This window comes from Peromyscus maniculatus, chromosome 3 (assembly GCF_049852395.1).
Source record: "Peromyscus maniculatus bairdii isolate BWxNUB_F1_BW_parent chromosome 3, HU_Pman_BW_mat_3.1, whole genome shotgun sequence".
NCBI lineage: Eukaryota > Metazoa > Chordata > Mammalia > Rodentia > Cricetidae > Peromyscus > Peromyscus maniculatus.
The window spans coordinates 74,818,529-74,837,788 of record NC_134854.1 but is presented as its reverse complement, the minus strand read 5'-3'; the positions used below and the strand labels follow the sequence as shown (position 1 = coordinate 74,837,788).

Below are 19,260 nucleotides of genomic sequence, written 5' to 3'. Positions count from 1 at the left end.
CGGTCTATTTTTAGGTAAAAAAAACCAAAATCAGAAATCTTACAGCAATCTTTAACATCTAAGTAAGAAGTTAATGTATATGAGAGCGGGACAGCAATCCTATCTTGCATATTTGCTGAAACAGCACTCCTCAGTTGAGGTTCTGGTTAGACGCTTGAGCATCCTCTTAATTAAAAGAAGCGGTTCTAAGTGGGTAGAGACAGGCAGTGGAACCCAGTGGGCAGTGTGATTTGGCCTGTGACTTTTTGACAGCTGCTTTCATGGTTACTGATGAACATACTTTATTTCAGATTTTTCTTAATTATTTTGGACTCTTGCCATTTGAATTTTATATATTTTGGTAGGTATCCATGAAAACTAATAGTAGCTACACACAACTATGTAGCGTAAGATAGACACTTTTGACTGGCCCTTGAGCAAATGCTTAATCACTTGGCTCATATTCATGAGCATTTCTGCATACATCAGCTATAGCATGGATGACTGTTGTCTTCTTTGGTCCCACACAGGCTGATTGAGGGCATAATAGAATTCTCATGAGGCTATTGGAATTTTCATTTCATGAGGTGGAGTTAATAAAGGCAAACTGGAATTACCCCGATGGCAGTCAGTTTTTGCTTTGTGGCTTTCACAGTGCCTTGCTACCTTACATAGTGTCCACTAACAGACGGCAGTCATTCTACCTGGGAATTCTGTGGCTCTAAGAACTGCAAAGGGACCATCTTCGTGTCTAAGCTGGGTTGTGAGCTGCTCCTGCACCCTTCCCCGTTGTTCAGTTCAGGAAGTTAGCACAGTAGCCTCTCCAGTCGCCATCACTGGTGTACGAACAGCTCAGCCCTCCCAGAGAAGAAACAGCGGTAAGAAAGCGGGCTCTGGGGAGGGATCGTGCGAAACCTTTCCGTCACCAGGTAGTCTCCTAGAGACTACTGTTTGATACGTCCATTGAGTATGTGGTCGCTTTCTTTTTGCTACCCAAAACATGTCAGATGATTTCAGACTCCAAATTACCCATGTAGAATATAAAAATTAATTTATGTGCTTACTTTATTTTACAGACATTTCAGGCTAAGATTTGATGTAGAAATTAAGCCTTAGCAATGATATAAGGCAGTTCTTTCTGTGTTAGCTATAAGAGAAATCACTGATTGCTCTACCTAGAAGAAAATGTGGGAAGAAGAGTTGGCACGTGCGACATTTTGGACTAGTCCTTGTTAAAGCACAAGAACAACACGGGTATGGGTATATTCTTGAGTCTTAGAATTGAGGTGGCTTTAGAGTTGATTTGACCTGAGTTTTCATGCTTTAGATGAGGAAACTTGAATCTCAGAGAGGCTAAGCAGCTTGTGTCGGTCATAGATTTGCAGGAACAGGGTGTTTTTTTTTAGGATTTCTTTATTTTATTGTGTGTCTGTTTGCCTGTGTGTATGTCCATGCATTGTGTGCATGCCTGCTGCCCACAGAGGTCAGAAGAGGACGTTGGATCCTCTGGAACTGGAGTTGCCTAGGGTTATGAGCACTTCTGAGGCCATTTTTTAAGAAAAGTTAGACAAGTATTCGTGAATGGATGAGTAGGAAAGTGTTCTCAACGTGGAATGAGGTGGTAGTCTCCAAAAAGTGAAGCCTTATATGATGTGCATCAAATATCAAACAAGCATTAAGTGAATTTTTTTTAAATGAGTTTATTTACCAAACGACCAGGCCTGTTTCCAGACTCATCATGGGAATGTAGAAGAGATAAGGGAAGCACTCTCTCCCTCAATTTGTGGACTTACGCTGTGTGAAAGCGAAGAATTTAAAAGGATTTGGATAAGATCTTATTGTACAAGTCTTCCACTTAGATTTATTTCAAGCTTTTTTGTGGGTTTGTTTTAGTTTTTGTTTGTTTGTTTTTGCTATTCAGAATGACACTGTTTCCCTGACTTCTTTCCCGGTGTGCTTGCTGTTGGTATATAGGAAGGCTACTGATTTTTGTGTGTTAATTTTGTATCCCACTACTTTGCTGAATATGTTTATCATCTGTAGGGGTGTTCTGGTGGAGTATTTTATGTGTAGCACTATATCTCCTATAAATATAGATCCTTTGACTTCTTCCTTTCCTGTTTGTGCCCCGTTATCTCGCTCTGCTGTTCTTCTGCTCTAACTAGGACTTCAAGCACCGTACCGAACAGGAAAGGAAAGAGGGAACCTCTTTGTCTTGTTCCCGATTTTAGTGGAAATACTTTGGGGTTTTTCTCTGTTTGGCAAGATGCTGGCTGTGGGTTCTTATTGTGTATTGCCCTTATTATGTTGAGATATGTCCCCGGGTTCCCTAGGTTCTTGGTACTTTTATCATGAAGAGATGCTGGATCCTTATTATGTTGAGATATGTCCCCTGGTTCCCTAGATTCTTGGTACTTTTATCATGAAGAGATGTTGGATTTTGTCAGAAGCCTTTTCTGAATCTAATGAGATGATCATGTGGTTTCTGTCCTTGAATCTATGTGGTGGATTACATTCATTGATTTACATATATTAAACCGTCCCTGCATCTCTGGGATAAAGCTTACTTGATCGTGGTGGATAATCTTTGTGATGTGCTCTTGAATTAGGTTTAAGAGAATTTTTTCATCTATATTCAACAGAGAGATTGACCTATAATTTTCTTTCTTTTTCTTTTCATTTTTACTACAATGAAATGGTGTTTTCCAGACATGACAGGACAGTGCTTATATGAACTCACCAGTGGCTGTGACAGTATGCCAAGACCTGCCTGAGCTCATGCCAGACAGAATTCTCCATGGGAGATTGGGTGGGGTATTGGACACAAACCCCACTCCTGGCTGAGGAGCTGTTGACAATGGATGGCTGCTGGGATTGGGAGAGTCAGCTTTTTTAAGGGTGTGGCTCCTGGTTGATCAGCCATGCTCCAGGGCAGACCCACACCCAGGAGTATTTGGGCAGCACAAATTTGTTAAAAAAACAAAACAAAACAAAAAGGAGGTGTGTGTTGATGTGGAAGGAGATAGGAAGGTGGTGAATATGATCATATGTAGTGTATGAAATTCTCAAGCATTAATAAAAATAGTATTTTAATAGAAGGTTTGGATTAGCCCATAGGTACTTTGTTAGTGTTGGTGGGGGCAATTGATTAATGAGGAGTTTATCCTTAACTTTTTGCATTTCAAGGCAAATAGTCTCATCCTGTGGTGACAGTATTTGACTAGACCAAGGTTTGACTCAGTGAAAGAACACATGGGCGAAGAACAGTCTAAAAACCTCCCTTCTTCCTTTCCAATGTAAACGGGAAGTTTTAATGGTATGAAGGTGGTGGGAAGATTATGCTAGCTGAAAGGTTTAGTGTTCATGTCGGAGACTATATAAATGCCAAGCAATAAAACGAAAATTGTAGTCAGCAAAAGAGACGCTCAGAAACTTAGCAGGGATTGCATGAAGTCAAGGTTGAACAACTATAAAAATGTGAACAATGAGGCCCATAACAGCATAATGACTTGTTAATGGTAAAAATGTGAAAGGGGTTTTAGGTTCCTCACAAGTCTAGTATTTAAATTGGCCACCAACCTTCTCATAAAAATATGAGAAGGAAATGAATCCGAGATGTCTGTTGTGAAAGGTCTTTGAATCCCTCTGATCCCTTGATACCTGTTCGTACAAGAGAAAAACTGAGTGAGAAGCTAATGTAGAACGAAGAAGTCAGAACTTGTGTTGATTTTTAAGTCATATTTCAAGCTTTTTAAAAATTGCTGTGATCCAGGATATTCCTTGATCCTGTTGACGGTAAGCTGTGCTGAAGGATGAGGACACAAAGTGACCTGTTTGCTCTGCAGTGTGTTGGAGGCAGCCTTATTACCGTCAGCTGTACACCACTTGCATGGGGGCTTACGTCATTTGTAATCCAGTTCAGGGGATCCCACACCGTCTTCTGTCCATCAGTGTTGTTGTGCACATAGTGCACAGACATACATGGAGGCAGAAAACTCTTACACATACAATATTAAAAATTATAAAGTATTTCCCTTCAGAATAACTTGTCCTCTTGAAATTTGGAGGACATTTAAATTTTTATTGTGTTTATTTGTGCATGTGTGCTTGTGTCCACACACCCTGTGGAGGTCAGAGAACAACCCACAAGAGCTGGTTCTTTCCTCCCACTCTGTATCTCCTGAGAATCAAGCTCAGGTCATCAGGCTTGGTAACAAGCACCCTTACCTGCTGAGCCATCTCAGTGGCCCCGGAGAACATTTGTTTTGTGTTACGGTAATATATTTGCCCAATGAAAGTACAAAGACTGTGGTCCTGCTACTCAGTGAGATGCAGGTGTTCCACCATACCTTAGTTAACTTAATGGTTGACCCAACTTGTCCCCTTAGATATAATTTCTGTATGATGTTTTAAAATTATTTATTTATTTATTCATCTGTCGACTGTCTGTCTGTCTGTCTATCTAGTTATCACTCTTGTAAAGAGCTGGGGGAAATTTCCAAGACACCTGTGAAGTTACTGAATGACCTGTCACATATTCCCATGAGTTTCTGACTTTAACTTACAGCTTAATCTTTAAGTTTTTCATAGAAGTCTACTGTTTGTTTATGCTACTTCTATCTGATGATCTAGTCTCAGACTCGTAAATGCCTTATATAAAATCCTAAAGCATAAAGCAGACTCATACCCTCTTGATTTAGGGTTGCTCTGTAAATTCAGATGGGGGAGAGAGAATTTGATGTGGACTCAGAAACAAATACTGTATTTCATTTTGGGGAAAAATCACTTTCTCAGTTTATGGTAGTAAGAACAGACAGGTAAGAGTTGATGGCATTTAAATTCTTGAAGAGCCAATCCAATAGAAATGTAAAGATGCATCTGTGGTTCATTTGAAATTCCTCACCTCTCTAGCTGGGATTTGTTGTGTTTATTTGTTATAGTTCTGTGTTTATTGAATATAGATTGAAAGTATCACCCTTTTGAGATAACTCAGCTGCAGCATATACTGCATTTGTATTTAGGAACAAGAAATTTTTTTTTAACCCAAGATTTACAAGAGGAGAGAAGGGAGCCTATGGGATGGATTTGAAGCAAGGCTGCCAGATCTGATTGAGTAATTGCAGCAATTAAAGGTACACTGAAATAATGAGATGAGGTCAGCATGCTTTTCCAAAGTGAATTACCACCGGTTTGTCTTTCTCTCGCTTCCTCCAGGAAACCAGTTTCCTCCAATTGCAGCTCAGGACCTTCCTTTTGTCCTGAAGGCCGGCTACCTGGAAAAACGCAGAAAAGGTAAGCCGTAGGGCTAATGACAACATGAAAGCTGGTTTTTTTCCATCCTAAAATAAAATGTATTTGTGGCATACTCATGGAAGCAGTGTTCTCTCTAGGCAGTTAAAGGATGAAGAAAATGTGGGTGACCTTATCCAAACATGAAAGGCCACTTTGGTTTTACCTAGTTTTTACTAGCAAAGCGTTAGGTCTGGCTTTCAGTGCAACCTGGAGTATTTGTAAGTGATTCAAGAGCAATGTCCTACATCTTCTGGGAAAGCTTCAGGCCACGACTGTGTCCTCAAGGCTGGAGTTTCTCACCATTAGCGTACACTGGCCTGCTATGGTTCAGAACAGCCTGGCGTCTCATCTGCTGTTACTCATTTCAGCGTTCCCTCTCCATTGGCCTTGGTAACTGTGCCTTGGCCAGGCGGTCTCCTTTCAGCACCAAAATAAAACGAAATCTGGGGGTGGTGCTGTGATTTGGGGAGTGGAAAGCAGATGGACTCTTTATGACCATGCAGCTTTCCTTAGCTGTCACTGCAGACCTTCTGATTATATTCCACTTGTACTTTTTTTTTTTTAATCTTTTTGAGCCGAAAGAGGCAGTAGAAATGATCCAAGTCACCCCTCCCCTCCCCCTTTCCCTTTCATGACAAATTGGAGAAAATCAGACCTCATGGGTCAGCTGTATCAGATACCTTTGGAGACTGTCTTTGTAGGGAAAGTTCGGTGGCCAGACAGTTGAAACAGTCGTAAGTGTGGTGGCCCCATCTCTACTGGACTTTATCCGTTGCTGCTGCTTGTCTGTTGGGATGGGAAGTATGGATTAACGTCAGAGGTAAAAGGAAGCTCAGAAAGTGTATTAGCTGACCTTCCCTGTGTGGTAAGGAAATGGCATCATGTAAGTCATGTCTAGTATCTCACCCGCGCTTCTCCTGCTTTTTTGCAGATCACAGCTTCCTGGGGTTTGAATGGCAGAAACGGTGGTGTGCTCTCAGCAAAACAGTGTTCTATTATTACGGGAGTGATAAAGGTAGTGTTGGTATTTACTTACATCAGTTTCCTTTGCACGAGCTTGCGACCGTTTCCTGCAGAGTGAACGGAAGACAAAATAGAAAAAGAACTGAGAAGTTTTGAGAATTATAACCTAAGATTAATTTGTAATTATCTTTCATTATTTGACAAATGTTGTGGATTCTGGACTGCCCTAAAACTTAACACACTTGTGTTTTTATGAATTATAAAAGAAAGTAAAATCATTTTTGCTCATATGGCTTTTCACCTTAGTAAATACTTATCATCTGGGCTACAGTTGTAGAACTTGAGAAAAATGAGGACCATGATGATATGAGATAAAAATTTTTGAAGACAGGAAAAGTAGTATATATTTTTCATATAAAATTTAATGGATACAGTACTTCCTAGCCTGACTTTACAGATGCCAACAGCAAAAGCAGACGTGCATTGAGTTTGCTCTATTCCAGCCCCTGTCTAAGCAGTTTATCTATCTACCTAAGCAAGCCAACTAGCATAACTTGTTTAACACACAACACTTCTATGAAGTAGGCTCATTATAACCTATTTGTTTACTGACAATGTTTTTATTAACATATATCAATTGTGCATAATTGCCACAACCCATGTGGCTTAAGTCACAGTTTTGTCAATTTCCCGTGCGTCTGAGGTCTTGGTCCTTGGCATGGCTGTGCGCATGTCAACAGTTCATATTTGTTCAGGACTTCACTCAGGGCGTCCTCCATTCCCTGCACAATACAGCTTTCACCGTTTCATTTTCATTTGTGTACATGATGTGTGGGATCGCACTCCCTTCTCTCTCCCTCCCTCTCCTTACCTCTACTCCCCTCCCCTTCCCTTTCCTTCCTCTTCTTCCTCTTCTTCTTCCCTTACTTTCCTCCCCTTCTTTCTCCTATTTCCTCCTCCTCCTCTTCTTCCTCTTCTTCTTTTTCCTCCTCTTCCTCCTCCTCTTCATCTTCTTCTCCTTCCTTCTTCCCTCTTCATCTTTCTTTTCTTCCCCTCCTTCCGTTCCTTCCCCTCCTCATTCTCCTCCCTCTCCCCCCTTCTTCCCTTCTTGTTCCCCCTCTTCCCCTTCTTCCCCTCCCCAAGTTTCAGTAGGGTTACAGCAGCAAGGGCACCTTACCAATGGCTACACCACTGAAGGAAGTGTCCCTCCCTCTCCCATCAACCATTAACTGCATATGAATCTTCAGGAAGCAGGGTGCTGGGGGCCCCTCATCAGCTCTGGGCATATCCATGGGCCCAGACTTGTGCAGTTATCCCATTTATTTTAATGTTAGGAAAACAAAGGACAATGTCCATTCTTAGAGTGGTAAAAGGCAGGCCTGGAATTTGTTTACAGTTCAGCTTGTGACCACTGTAGACCTGTGTTAACTTTCATACTCTACAACTTCATACTTCATTAGTATTAGTTAATAAACTTCATTTATTAACTAATGCACAATTTTAGTAATAGTTCACATAATTTTAGCTTTCTTATTTGAATAGGTGAAGCTGCAAAATAATGAAATTATATATATATAATATATAATATATATATTATAGTATATATATATATATATATTACACACACACACTTCTAGTTTTCCCTTTTTCCAAGGGAAAGCAGATCAGAAGATGGATATTCTAAAGTAGAAGCCATTGCTTATAGAGATAAGCAATAGCCTAGATGGTAGATTTGATTAAAATGTATTATGAAATCATTGTTTTATACAACGAATATGCACTAAAAATTTTTTTATAAATAGTATATACACATATATATGCAAATTTGTATGTATTTTACACAAAACAAAAAAACAGTGAAATTTTTCTGAAATACTCTGTCCTTAGAGAAAATAAGTAAGAAAGAAATAGGTAATGTTTATTAGAACAATATGCAGATGAAATTATTCTATTTAAGATAAGTTTGACGTTTTATATAATACCAGAAGTTGGTCTCACCTTTTGCTGATTGGATTAATGACTTTGGAATGTAGTGGCCAGTCTGGATTCTGTCATTAGCATGTTGTCTGTAATGACGGCACCTGTGAAGTAGTCACAGTTCACAGCACTCAGACTTCCTCCTCCTGCTGCGAGCAAGTAGCTGAGGGTGCCACTTATAATCGTCACAGGTCCCAATGTGTATTACCATTATAGAAACAGTTTTCTATACTATTTCGAGTTTAGATAAAAGTCTTACCATTTCTCAAAAAGCAAAAGTCCTTTTTCCATCAGACTCAGAAGTTTCAAATACTGTGGCTTTGGTTCAGTCAGGCTTCTCATTGTATGTCCTGAGGGTCAGTGATTACTAATGGCAATGTTAGGTCAAAGCCAGCAAATCTTCCTAAACCCTAAGGAGTGTTTCTATTGATATTTCTCTCCAAAGGCCAATGTTCCATAAAGAAATTCCGGCTAGAATCTTTGAGATAGTAAATTTCCATTTCTGTTCTTATTGCTAGACCTTATGGTGCTACCATTCTTAGCATTTTGCATTTTAAGTGCTTTGTGATCCATTTAGTTGTACAGCCACTTGTGTTTCAGAAGTTAGTGCCGTCACATCCCTTCCTTGTTGGCCCAAAGACCCAGTCTGAGTAGTACACCCTCGGTGCTGTGTCTTCCCAATGTCCCAGGTCTGTGTGCAGCAGCTCGCTCCTTCCTGGAATCCCTGTCCCTTCTCTTTAGGGACTCTGAAAAAATTCTGCCTTTAGACATTTCTTAATTGCTTGTTTGGCATGATCCCGATTTCCTGCCACTTTATCTTTTTCCGGGAAAACATTATCAAATAGCATTTTAATTTTCTTTTGTGTAATCAAGTAGCTGAGTCGTACAGCTTTATTGTGTGCGTGAACCATCACCTAAACTTTGGAATGAGCTATTTTGATATATGAAAACTGTAAGCCTCTAAGCAAGTAGGATTGAGATAAATGGTTTGTAGAGGCACATGGCGCAGTTGGTTGATACCACTCACTAGGTTAAGCCATACTTCGTTATTGTTTGACACGTACATAGCTCACATTTTCTACCTTATTGTGCGTGCCAAAAACCATATTGACCTATCAAAGTAGTAATGGCTTAGAAGGAGTGCGGCCATCCTCCAGGGTATGTAATGCACTTACCTCTGTACCCATAAATATCTCTGTATTTATTATTCATAGCCATTCAGGTCCTTAAGTAACAAATATATATAGTACATGTTTTATCACTTTGTGAAATACATCCATCCTCCCATCTCCTTCCTTTTCCCGTGATTGTCATGAGCCTCATTCATCAAGTGACCTACGTCCTAGATATTCAGATTCCCATCGAGGCATTCATTCATTCACTTACTCATTTATTCACATTTTATTTGGTAAACATTTGCTAGATACTTGGTATAATAAACAGTGGAAATCCAAAGATCCTTTGAGGTGCTCACTGCTTGAATTGTGTGACTATCAGTGAGAAGATAAGAGGCTATGAAATCGGAGGCAGCGACTAGGCAGATAGACATAAATTCAATGAGGTATAATAAGTAATTTAAATGAAATTCCTTTGGATCACAAAGGAGTGGAACTAACTGCTAGGGGCCTTTGGGGAAACCTGTGATAAGGACATTTTATTGGGCCATAAAGAATGAATAGAAGTTTACTGGATAAAGGCCATAATTTTAATTATGTGTCTATCTAAAATTTGTATTTTGGAGCCACTTTCAAGAAGGTAGTGTTAGGATGCAGAGCGTTTAGAAGTGATTTGACCACAAGGGCTTTATCCTCATGAATGACCCAATGAAAATGTTCAAGTGAGCTCTGAAGCCCTCCTTCGGACTGCTGCCTCAAAGGGCCTCAGTGTCTCTCCCTCCGGAGGATGCTGCGGCAGAGGGAAGACCCCGCCAGATGTTTAACCTGCTGGCACCTTGGTCTTGGACTTCTAATCCGCCAGAATGTTGAGAAGTAAACCCTGTTGTTCATAAATTACTCAGGATTGAGTGTGAGAGCGGTGGGCGTGGACTAAGAGAGACCAGAGGTGAAGTGGACGGTTCAGGAGGGGGAAGAGCGGGAAGTCAGCACTGTGAAAGCCCGTGGCTAGGATCAGAATGGGGAGCAAAGCTGGAGCACAGGGAAGAAAGAAGGAGCTGCGTTCGATTAAAGATGCAGACCGGTCCTGATTCCCTGCACATTTCACTGGACCACCTAAGTATCTCACCTCATAGTATTTCATTTTTTTGTAGTGGGGGTTTAATTCCTCTTGCAGTGTAAGTGGGTTGTTGACTGGTATTTGTGGATTACCTACATTTGTAATGCATGTGTGTTTATTTCACTGAGAAAGATCTGATAAAGGGTGCTATTAACAACTTTGTCTTAACTACTGGGCATGTTTAAAGTGTTTAATATAAATTTGTTGAATGAATGAATGGTTTAGTTTTCTTGGAGAATGGTAGAAGCATCAAAAGTGTTTAAGCACTTACTGGTTTTCACTCTTCCTTCAGTATTTTTCCAGTTAGGTATTTCGCGAACTATGTCTGGGGAGCACCAGATATATAAAGTGTTCTCTGGATAAAAGAATTTCAGAGATGAGTCATGTTTGCGCATGCTGCATATTACATTTTTCTCTTAGAAATTCAATTGGTATGTAAATACGCTAAAGGCCTTAAGAAATGCATGACTGTATAATCTAGACTCATGAAACTTTTTAACTTTTTGGGTTTTGCCAGTACTGAGGATATCTTGTGCATAGTAGGTGATGCTTTACCACTGAACTACATCCTCAATTCTGTTAATGTAGTTTAATTCAGCAAAAAGCATCTTAAACATATACACTCACAGAATCCCCCTGATATCTGAAGGAACACATATTGGACAGTGCTGTAGATCCTGTCTTTCTCCTTTTTTTGTTTTGATGCAGGGTCTCCCACTGTAGTCTAGGCTGGCCTCTGCAGGGTCTTCTTGCCTGAGGTCCCTTGCTCATTTACAGGCACACACCTGGCCTGTAATTTTTAAAGTATAGTTTTGTAAAACTTAGAGTTAAGTATGGAATGTTTCAACCAAGTGAACTTCAAAAATTTTAACTGGAATTTTTTAGTCATCCAGATATATAAATTATGACTAAATAGATTGTTTAGGCTGAGGTCATGCCTGTCTAACTCATATTTTTTTTCCCATTTGACATTTTGGGCAACATATGATCTCCATGGCCTTTAAAAAATGATGTTACTTCAGGTGCTAAATTAATGTATTTAAGAAAAGAAGACATGCATTTTATTGTTGCCCTTGCATTACAAAAGCATTTCTGTACTTAACCCTGAGCTCAGTAAAAGAGACAGTTTGTCCCTACTTCTGATTTTGGTGTTGTGTGTTAATGTGGAAAATAAACCTATTGCTCTGTAGCCTTTTCTATCAAAATGGCAAAATCTAATGAAGAAAGCTAATGTTCTTAGTTTTGGAGTATTAAACCTTTTGTTTCTGTTCTATTTTGTTTATCTTTAAAATAATATAATACCTGACCAAACTGAAGCCATCTTTCCTTTGGACTGCACTGTATTAGATTCAATCTGCTCTCAGCAGTTTCCTGTCCACTGACTGGCTCAGAAACCCCTTTAGTAGCCCCGTTAGTTTACCTGCCTGCCTTTTCACTCCTCGCCAGGCGTCTACTTGGCTCTTACTTCACACTGAGTTTCCTTTTTTCCTTTTAAGATTAAAAAAGAAAAGAAAACTTTTCTTTAAAGGGCCACTCCAACTTGGTGGTGGTGCCGAGGGAGGGTAGGACAGTAAACAAGAAGGTCCAGCAAGCTTCGAGTAGAGCAGTTATGCCATTGGCTCCTTGAAACTCAAATTTCTAGCAAATTTTAACTTCTAGTGCTTAGATATTTCCCTGTGGATTTCCTCGCCTCCTTCTGAACACCGCCACCATCCCCAGACCTCTTCTGGTTCCTGAATACTTTCACAGTGTAGAACTGCTAAGTGGCTGACGAAAATTTCTCCCAAGACTTGACATAGAAAACCTCAATAAGAGATAATCGGGCATTTATATTCACTGTAGTGAATGAAACTCTAACTTGGCCTTTATCTTCTGTAGACAAACAACAGAAAGGTGAATTTGCAATAGAGGGCTACGATGTCAGAATGAATAACACCCTCAGAAAGGATGCAAAGAAAGATTGCTGTTTTGAAATCTGTGCTCCTGATAAACGTATCTATCAGGTTGGAATTTTTATGTTGCCTTAAAATTAACTTGATAAGATGTTCTGATTTCATTTATAGAGACATTAGTGTTTTATTAAAACAGCTTTCCTTGACAAAGTAATAATAAAAATAGTATTTTGTACATTGAACATTCATATAAAGAAGAAATACATTTTAAAATTTCTGATCAGTTCAAGTGATATATCCTTGCAAAAGAGCAAATGAATTTGTAATTTATCAATTACATCACATGTAACATTTTATATCTACTTTAATAGAACTGTGTGATTTCCTAAAAGAATTACATAGCAGAAAGAATAAAATCATCAAAGGAAAAATATTAGAGTATTAGTGCATATTGTATTGCTTAGGGGTGTGGGAGAAAATGAAGATAAAGACGCATTATCAGCTCGACAATTCAAGAGCCATCAGCTAGGCATCAATATGGAATGTATGTTTAATAAGTTTTAAATATCTGAGATTGCAGTTGAAAGCCAGTTAATTAAGTTGTCAGGTAGTGTGTTGGAATCTGACAAGAACATTTTTAAGAAAACTGTACCCAGCAGTCTAAAGAAATTCATGGATGTCTTCTAATTGTCAAGGGCAAATTTTGTTCATCAGTTCAGCCTTTGACATTGATGAAGAGAAGCAGCATCTTTCCCTGTGCAGCTGCCAGCTGCTGATCAGAGTTTCAAATCCATCATCCTCTGCTTCAATTACATAAATTTGTCAAAATTAACTGTACATTATAAGAAGCATCCTTGCAAGAACAGTACCCCTAGACATGAAAAGAATCACTAATGTTCTTAAGAAATGATAAGAATGCAGCACACCTTTTCATTGCTCTTACGATTTCAGTTCTTATTGTTGGAATGTTTTCATTAGTTTACAGCAGCTTCTCCCAAAGATGCTGAGGAATGGGTCCAGCAGCTGAAATTTATATTACAAGGTAAGAGCATCAGTTGAACACGTTTTCATTTTCCTTCAATATTAATTTAGGAATGGGTTGAACCAGGTTTTCACATATAAAGCCTTAGTGACTTCTGTGAGAATGATCAAGAGAATGCTGACATGCTTTCTTGGTATAATATATGGTTCATTCACTTGCGTTTATTAAAGCAAGCTTCCCTTGAATACAGTTGGTAACTTAAGACTCATGCACTTACAAAACCATTTAATCATGTTTTGATTTAAAAGTATAGTAGAAGGTGTGGGTATTAGTTGGTAGAATTGTGTTCATTTAAGAAGCACAGTCTTAAGTCTCTTTTGCATTCTTTTAAAATTGCTTCACAAAATGTGCTTTGAAGACATGGGATCCGATGTGATTCCAGAGGATGATGACGAAAGAGGAGAATTATATGATGACGTCGATCATCCTGTTCCAGTCAGCCCATCAAGGAACCAACCAATAGATGATGAAATTTATGAAGAACTTCCAGGTACCTTTATTGTGGTGATGTACTGAAAAAGGCCATGGGTCTTCTGATCCTTATTTGTGTTTATGCCTCTGCATGCATGCCTGTGTGTGTGTGTGTGTGTGTATGTGTGTGTGTGTGTGTGTGTATGTGTGTGTGTGTGTGTGTGTGTGTGTGTGTAATTTGTCTTCAGATTGACAACTTTAGTAGGAAGTGGTGAGCTAGTAAGAACAAAGACAAAGAAAACCTTCAAACTCTGTTTTATGAAGAAGTTTCTGTTTGAGGCAATTCAAGTGCAGGGTGTACACTTATGAGAAGTGAAAGGGACCTTAAAATGAAGCAGATAGAATCCTCATCTCTTGGGACTTTTGGCTCATTAGCATTGTTTATGCTACATAATTTTTTAATTAAAAAATTGACTTGCCTTACAGTTTTTTCCATCAACTCACACATCATTTTTTTTTTTTTTTTTTTTTTTACATCTTGGAACTTCCATTTACCAGAAGTACCATGCACATCCCATATGTCACCAGCTTCTGCTCTCTAGTCCTCCCTGCTGGAGGACATTGCAATGTCTTGGAGGAATGTTGTTGAACTGTAAACAAAGGTCTTGGAGGCTTGAGGAAAGTTTCTAATTGGTATTTTATCAAACAGGAAATCAAAAGATTTTCTTACTTTAAAAGTTCAGGCCTGCTGGAGTATTGATACGCTTCAGTAGTTGTTATACAGCAGAACTAATTACCTGTTGGATCCTTGACGGTGTGAATTCTAAAACAGGAAAATAGTCATCTGAAATTTAGAATTCTTGGACTGTAACAACACTGAAAATTGTGTGACTGACACTCCAGGTTGATATTGCTCTTTTCCTGCTTATTAAAAATCAGTAGAGTAGAAAAGGAGGTCATAAACAATATAGATAAAGGGGCTATTTTTCTCTGACTAGGCAATGTAGTACCATAATATAAATCCCTAAAATTGATTTTTAAAATACTTAACATGTTCCAAATTAATGTTCAGATGTCATTTTCATCACAGTCGGTAAAACATAAGATCTAGAGCATAGACGTAGAGTAGAACATTTTAAATTCTGACTGTATTATTTATTAGTTCAATGATATTATAACGATTTCTTCATCTATAAAATGGGCATACTATTACTGGGAGAATCAACTGAGGTAATTCAACACAATGCTTTCCTTGTCCAAGTTCACAATAAATATAACATCATTATTTTTTTCATTGTCATACCTGGTAAATTCTTGTAAATGCTTCTGTGATGTTCCGACCAAGTAATAGTAATAATCATAGCTACTGCAAAAAGTACACATGTATCTATGAATTCCATCATCCCTCCCTGCAGGAGGATGCTGAGCACAAAAGTGTATCTGTTGGAAACAGTGGCCTGCCAGCTTCTGTTATGTGGTAGATTTGTGTGTTTGTAGCCTCACTTCCTGGTTATCCTAAGGATGTGGTGGTGGCTGCCACAGCATCACTTACCCTCAGGTAGAGAACATCTTTGGCTGCTTGGTTTTAGCCACTGCATCATTAATACAATTTCTCTAGGCTTTAAAAAGGATGTGTGACAGGACTGAGTATGTATACTGCTGTAAAACTGAAGCATGGAGCCTTTAAACATGGCTCCATTTCATACACATTTCAGCCCTTTAAGACTTTACAGTCAATGTATTGTGTTACAATTGCCGAGTTAACTGTTAAGTTCTGTGTTTCTTCAACTGCACTATTCTCTCCCTACCACCCCCAGCACCCCCCCCCCAAAAAAAAAACTTGACTGAGTACAAAGATCAAATATTCAGTTGTTCAAGGAAGATCTCCTGTAAGTAGCTTGAAACTTTAGAAATATGAAACGTCTTACATTTTCTCTCACTACAGATGTTCTTCCTCACCGTCCCTCCTCCCCCACATACATACATTTTCTGGCCCAAGGCCATGTAATGTTGGAAATAACTGCTTATTCTTTAAGTAGTGTTACTTGCTGTGGTGCTTGGAGAAATCTAAGCTGCCGTGAGGTTTCTCTGCCTCGGCCTGGGATTCCCCGGTTGCTGTACAAAGTGATTGAGCTTGATAGAGCCTGCAACTGTGCCCCTGGGAAAGGAGCTGCCATGAGCAGCTGTGGAATGTCTCCTGCTCCCTTCTCCCCTGTGTAACCCAGAGCTGTTTCAACATCTGCACAGCTCAGCAGCTTTGTCAGGCTGAAGCCCGCGCCACAGAGGGGATTTTTTTAAGGGAGGCCCTGAAGTGATCTCGGAGTTAGAAGTTGAGTTCATTTAAATATTTGAAACTGGAAAGCTAACTTTAATTTTCACAAGCCTCTCCCAGGGTTAAGACTCAAGTTTGCTGTTCTCACGGCTTCTGTGAGATTTGAGTGTCTTTTGAGGCGTGTGTGAGGAGGAGCATGGGACATAGTTGCAGACTGTTGGTCTGTGTCCAGTGCTGTATAGGCAATGTTTGTCTCGGAAGTCCAGTTGGTTATGCTCCCAGAATTAAATAATAATACTGTTTCCACACAGTTTTCTATCGATTACATAGTGTTGAAAACTAACCCTCTTAGTTGAAAGGTGCAGCACATGGATTGTTCTGAAGAAAAAGTCTAAGCATTGACATGCTACTTTAAACTGGAAAAACTTTTCTGAAAAAGGCGAAATCTTCTCTAATAAGTGTATTTTTAATGTGAAATAAATGTTCATTGTTTAAGTCTCAACAGTAAGAAGAAAACATTGCTTAAAAATTATGTTGAAAAATGTTTATAATTCTGTGGGACTGTAAATAGTTTCACAGGAGTGTTTTCAGCTAGAATATTCCAACTTTATTGTAGTGCTTTCTCTTTAATTTTTTGTTCATGAATTTTTAACTAACTTCATAAAAGAACAAGAATAAATGTCTAGATTTCTTTGTGTTTAGGGGTTTATACATATGCGTGAAAGAGATGAGAGAATGTTATTGTGGGCAGTCTGTAAGTTTTTGCTTTTCCTCAAGTACCCCAATGTTTTGCCATCTTTTTTTTTTCTGTTTCATTACTGCTTATTAGCATAGGCCAGTTAGATTTACATACATTGTGATGTTACTATAACATACTTTTGTCTGTACAACTAATACATTGGCCAAAGTATGTTGAACTGATTGATGACATAACAATGGGGTCATTTGGCACAATTTCAGAACGTAGGGTCAGTTTGTTATTAGAACTCCAGAAGAGCACTTTTGTCTCACTGTGAATCTCGAAGGCAAGAAATAATATTTGGAAAATAGTCTAAGAAGAAGGCAACCCCGCTTGCTCCTCCTCAGCTTAGTGAGTTGTCTGACCTTTTCCTTTTAGTGGCAGGAAATTGTGTATTAACAACAACACGATTTTCCTAGGCATAGACTGTGTCGAATCAGCTGGGTAACAAGAATGGTAACGCCCATTAGCCTATTAAATGTGCCACTTTCTGGGGAATTGCACTGGAAATGTCTCCTGGCAAGTGACTAGAAGAGAGAGGGCAACTGGAAGAGAGCAGGAAGACAAATCTCTATTCCATTAACCTGTTTTCTTCTGTGTGTGAATTCTTTTTTTTTTTTTTTTAATAACTATAATGACAGATTGAACTATTTTGGACCCAGCAAAGGATGATTTTATCCTTTGGTCATTCAATTACATTTTAAATTTATTCAGTCCAACTATCTGCATCTAAAATGGAATGTAAAGTAAAATGCAGCTATAAATTTTTCAATGAAACTATTAGGTATACATAAAAAAGAGCAGTGTTTGAGTACTTAAATTTGAAGTAGTTTCCAGCAAGTGAACACAAATGCAAATTTAATCAATAAATAGTTGCAAACCCTCCAATACATTTTAACTTTATTTCCCTTTCATTACTCATATTACCAGCTAATATCAAGGTTATAGGGACCTTGCAGTCTCTAGCGCCAACATTGTTATAAGTGACCATACGTCCTGACTTAGTTTTTCCCATTCTTTCTTTGGAATTCAATAGAAAGATGTCAGTTAACTTTCACAGAACCATGGTGTATTTAACATCTTAGTATTGTTAATGCAGGAAGCCTGCTAGTATTCTTGGATATTTTTGTTTTTTGTTTGGTTTGGTTTTTGTTTTGTTTTGTTTTTCCAAGAGAGAGTGTCTCTGTGTAGCCTCAGCTGTCCTGGAACTCACTCTGTAGGCCAGGCTGGCCTCAAACTCAGAGATCCGCCTGCCTCTGCTTGCCGAGTGTGGGGATTAAAGGTGTGCGCCGCCACCGCCTGGTATATTCTTGTTTCTTAAGAAAGTTTCTGAATTTAGTAAATATGGCGATACCGTCTCCTAATATATAGGATGATAGATAAATATGTTTTCCCAAGTAGATAACTAGAGTTAAATTTTTAGATGCTTTCAGCCTCATACTCTGCTGAGAGGATTAGCTGAAGTTATTTAAGAAAAAAAAAAAAAGGAAAAATTGTAAATCATGATCACTTATATACATAGTGCTTATTCATATATCTACTCATACATGCATGTATATTTATATGCACACAGATACACAAACAAACACCTAATACATGTTTTAAATTTTGCTGAAAGTTGAATCTAGAGCTTTGTGCACACTAACAAGGGCTCTGCCACTGGGATAGATAGACCCTGTTTGTATTTTTATTTTGCGTGACTTGACTGCAAATGTATTTTGATCTTCTTTGTATTGTTTATTTTATAATAATGATATGACATTTTGGAATACAATTTTGCTTGTCATGGGTTTTTTTCTACGTTGCTTTTGACATTGCAAACAAATTTCTTCATTTTAAAAACTATGTATTAACCCAAATGCATATAATAACACATATAAACCCAAATATTTATGAACATGTAAAACACAGATTTCTGTTGGTGGAGATAAATAACCCATTTCTGTGAGTTAAAAACTTGTCACTTGACAACAACCAGGTGAGACTTTTGCTCCTGGGTACATTTGGTGGCACTGTGTGTGTGTCTGTCTGTCTGTCTGTCTATGTGTCTATACAGAGATGTTGCTAATCATCTACAATACACAGAACAGGCTCCATAACAAATAATTATGTGGCCCAAAATGTCAGCAGTACTGACAGTGTGAAACTTTGGCCACAGGGATGTAATAGGCGGCGTTTCCTTTCTCTCCATTCACCTTTATCTCTTGAGCTATGAAGAGTCAGAGCCTGATTTATTCATGTTTGTGGGCATAACATAGATCTTCTTAAATATACAAAACCAAGGTTTCACAGGTCGGCTTAATTTTCCTGTCCCCATTTTGTTCTGGGACAGTATTGAAGTTCTATTTTAGGGAAATGAGAAAGACCAAGATGAACCAAGTCAAGTGACAGGTATGGGAGACACTGTCCCTCTTCTCTGAAGCTACCACCTGGGGAGGAAGAGGCTTTCTGAGGTGGACCC

General features: G+C 38.7%; 1 protein-coding gene across 2 annotated transcripts in view; it reads left to right on the top strand.

The window, feature by feature from the left end:
- Skap2 (src kinase associated phosphoprotein 2) overlaps window positions 1–19,260 on the top strand; it is a 161,326-nt gene that overhangs the window by 96,513 nt on the left and 45,553 nt on the right. For both annotated transcript variants that reach the window (XM_006982200.4, XM_076566810.1), the window contains exons 5-9: window positions 5,194–5,271; window positions 6,203–6,286; window positions 12,322–12,446; window positions 13,314–13,377; window positions 13,736–13,867. In XM_006982200.4, the coding sequence (XP_006982262.3) occupies window positions 5,194–5,271; window positions 6,203–6,286; window positions 12,322–12,446; window positions 13,314–13,377; window positions 13,736–13,867 (483 nt within the window). The remainder of the gene's footprint in view (window positions 1–5,193; window positions 5,272–6,202; window positions 6,287–12,321; window positions 12,447–13,313; window positions 13,378–13,735; window positions 13,868–19,260) is intronic.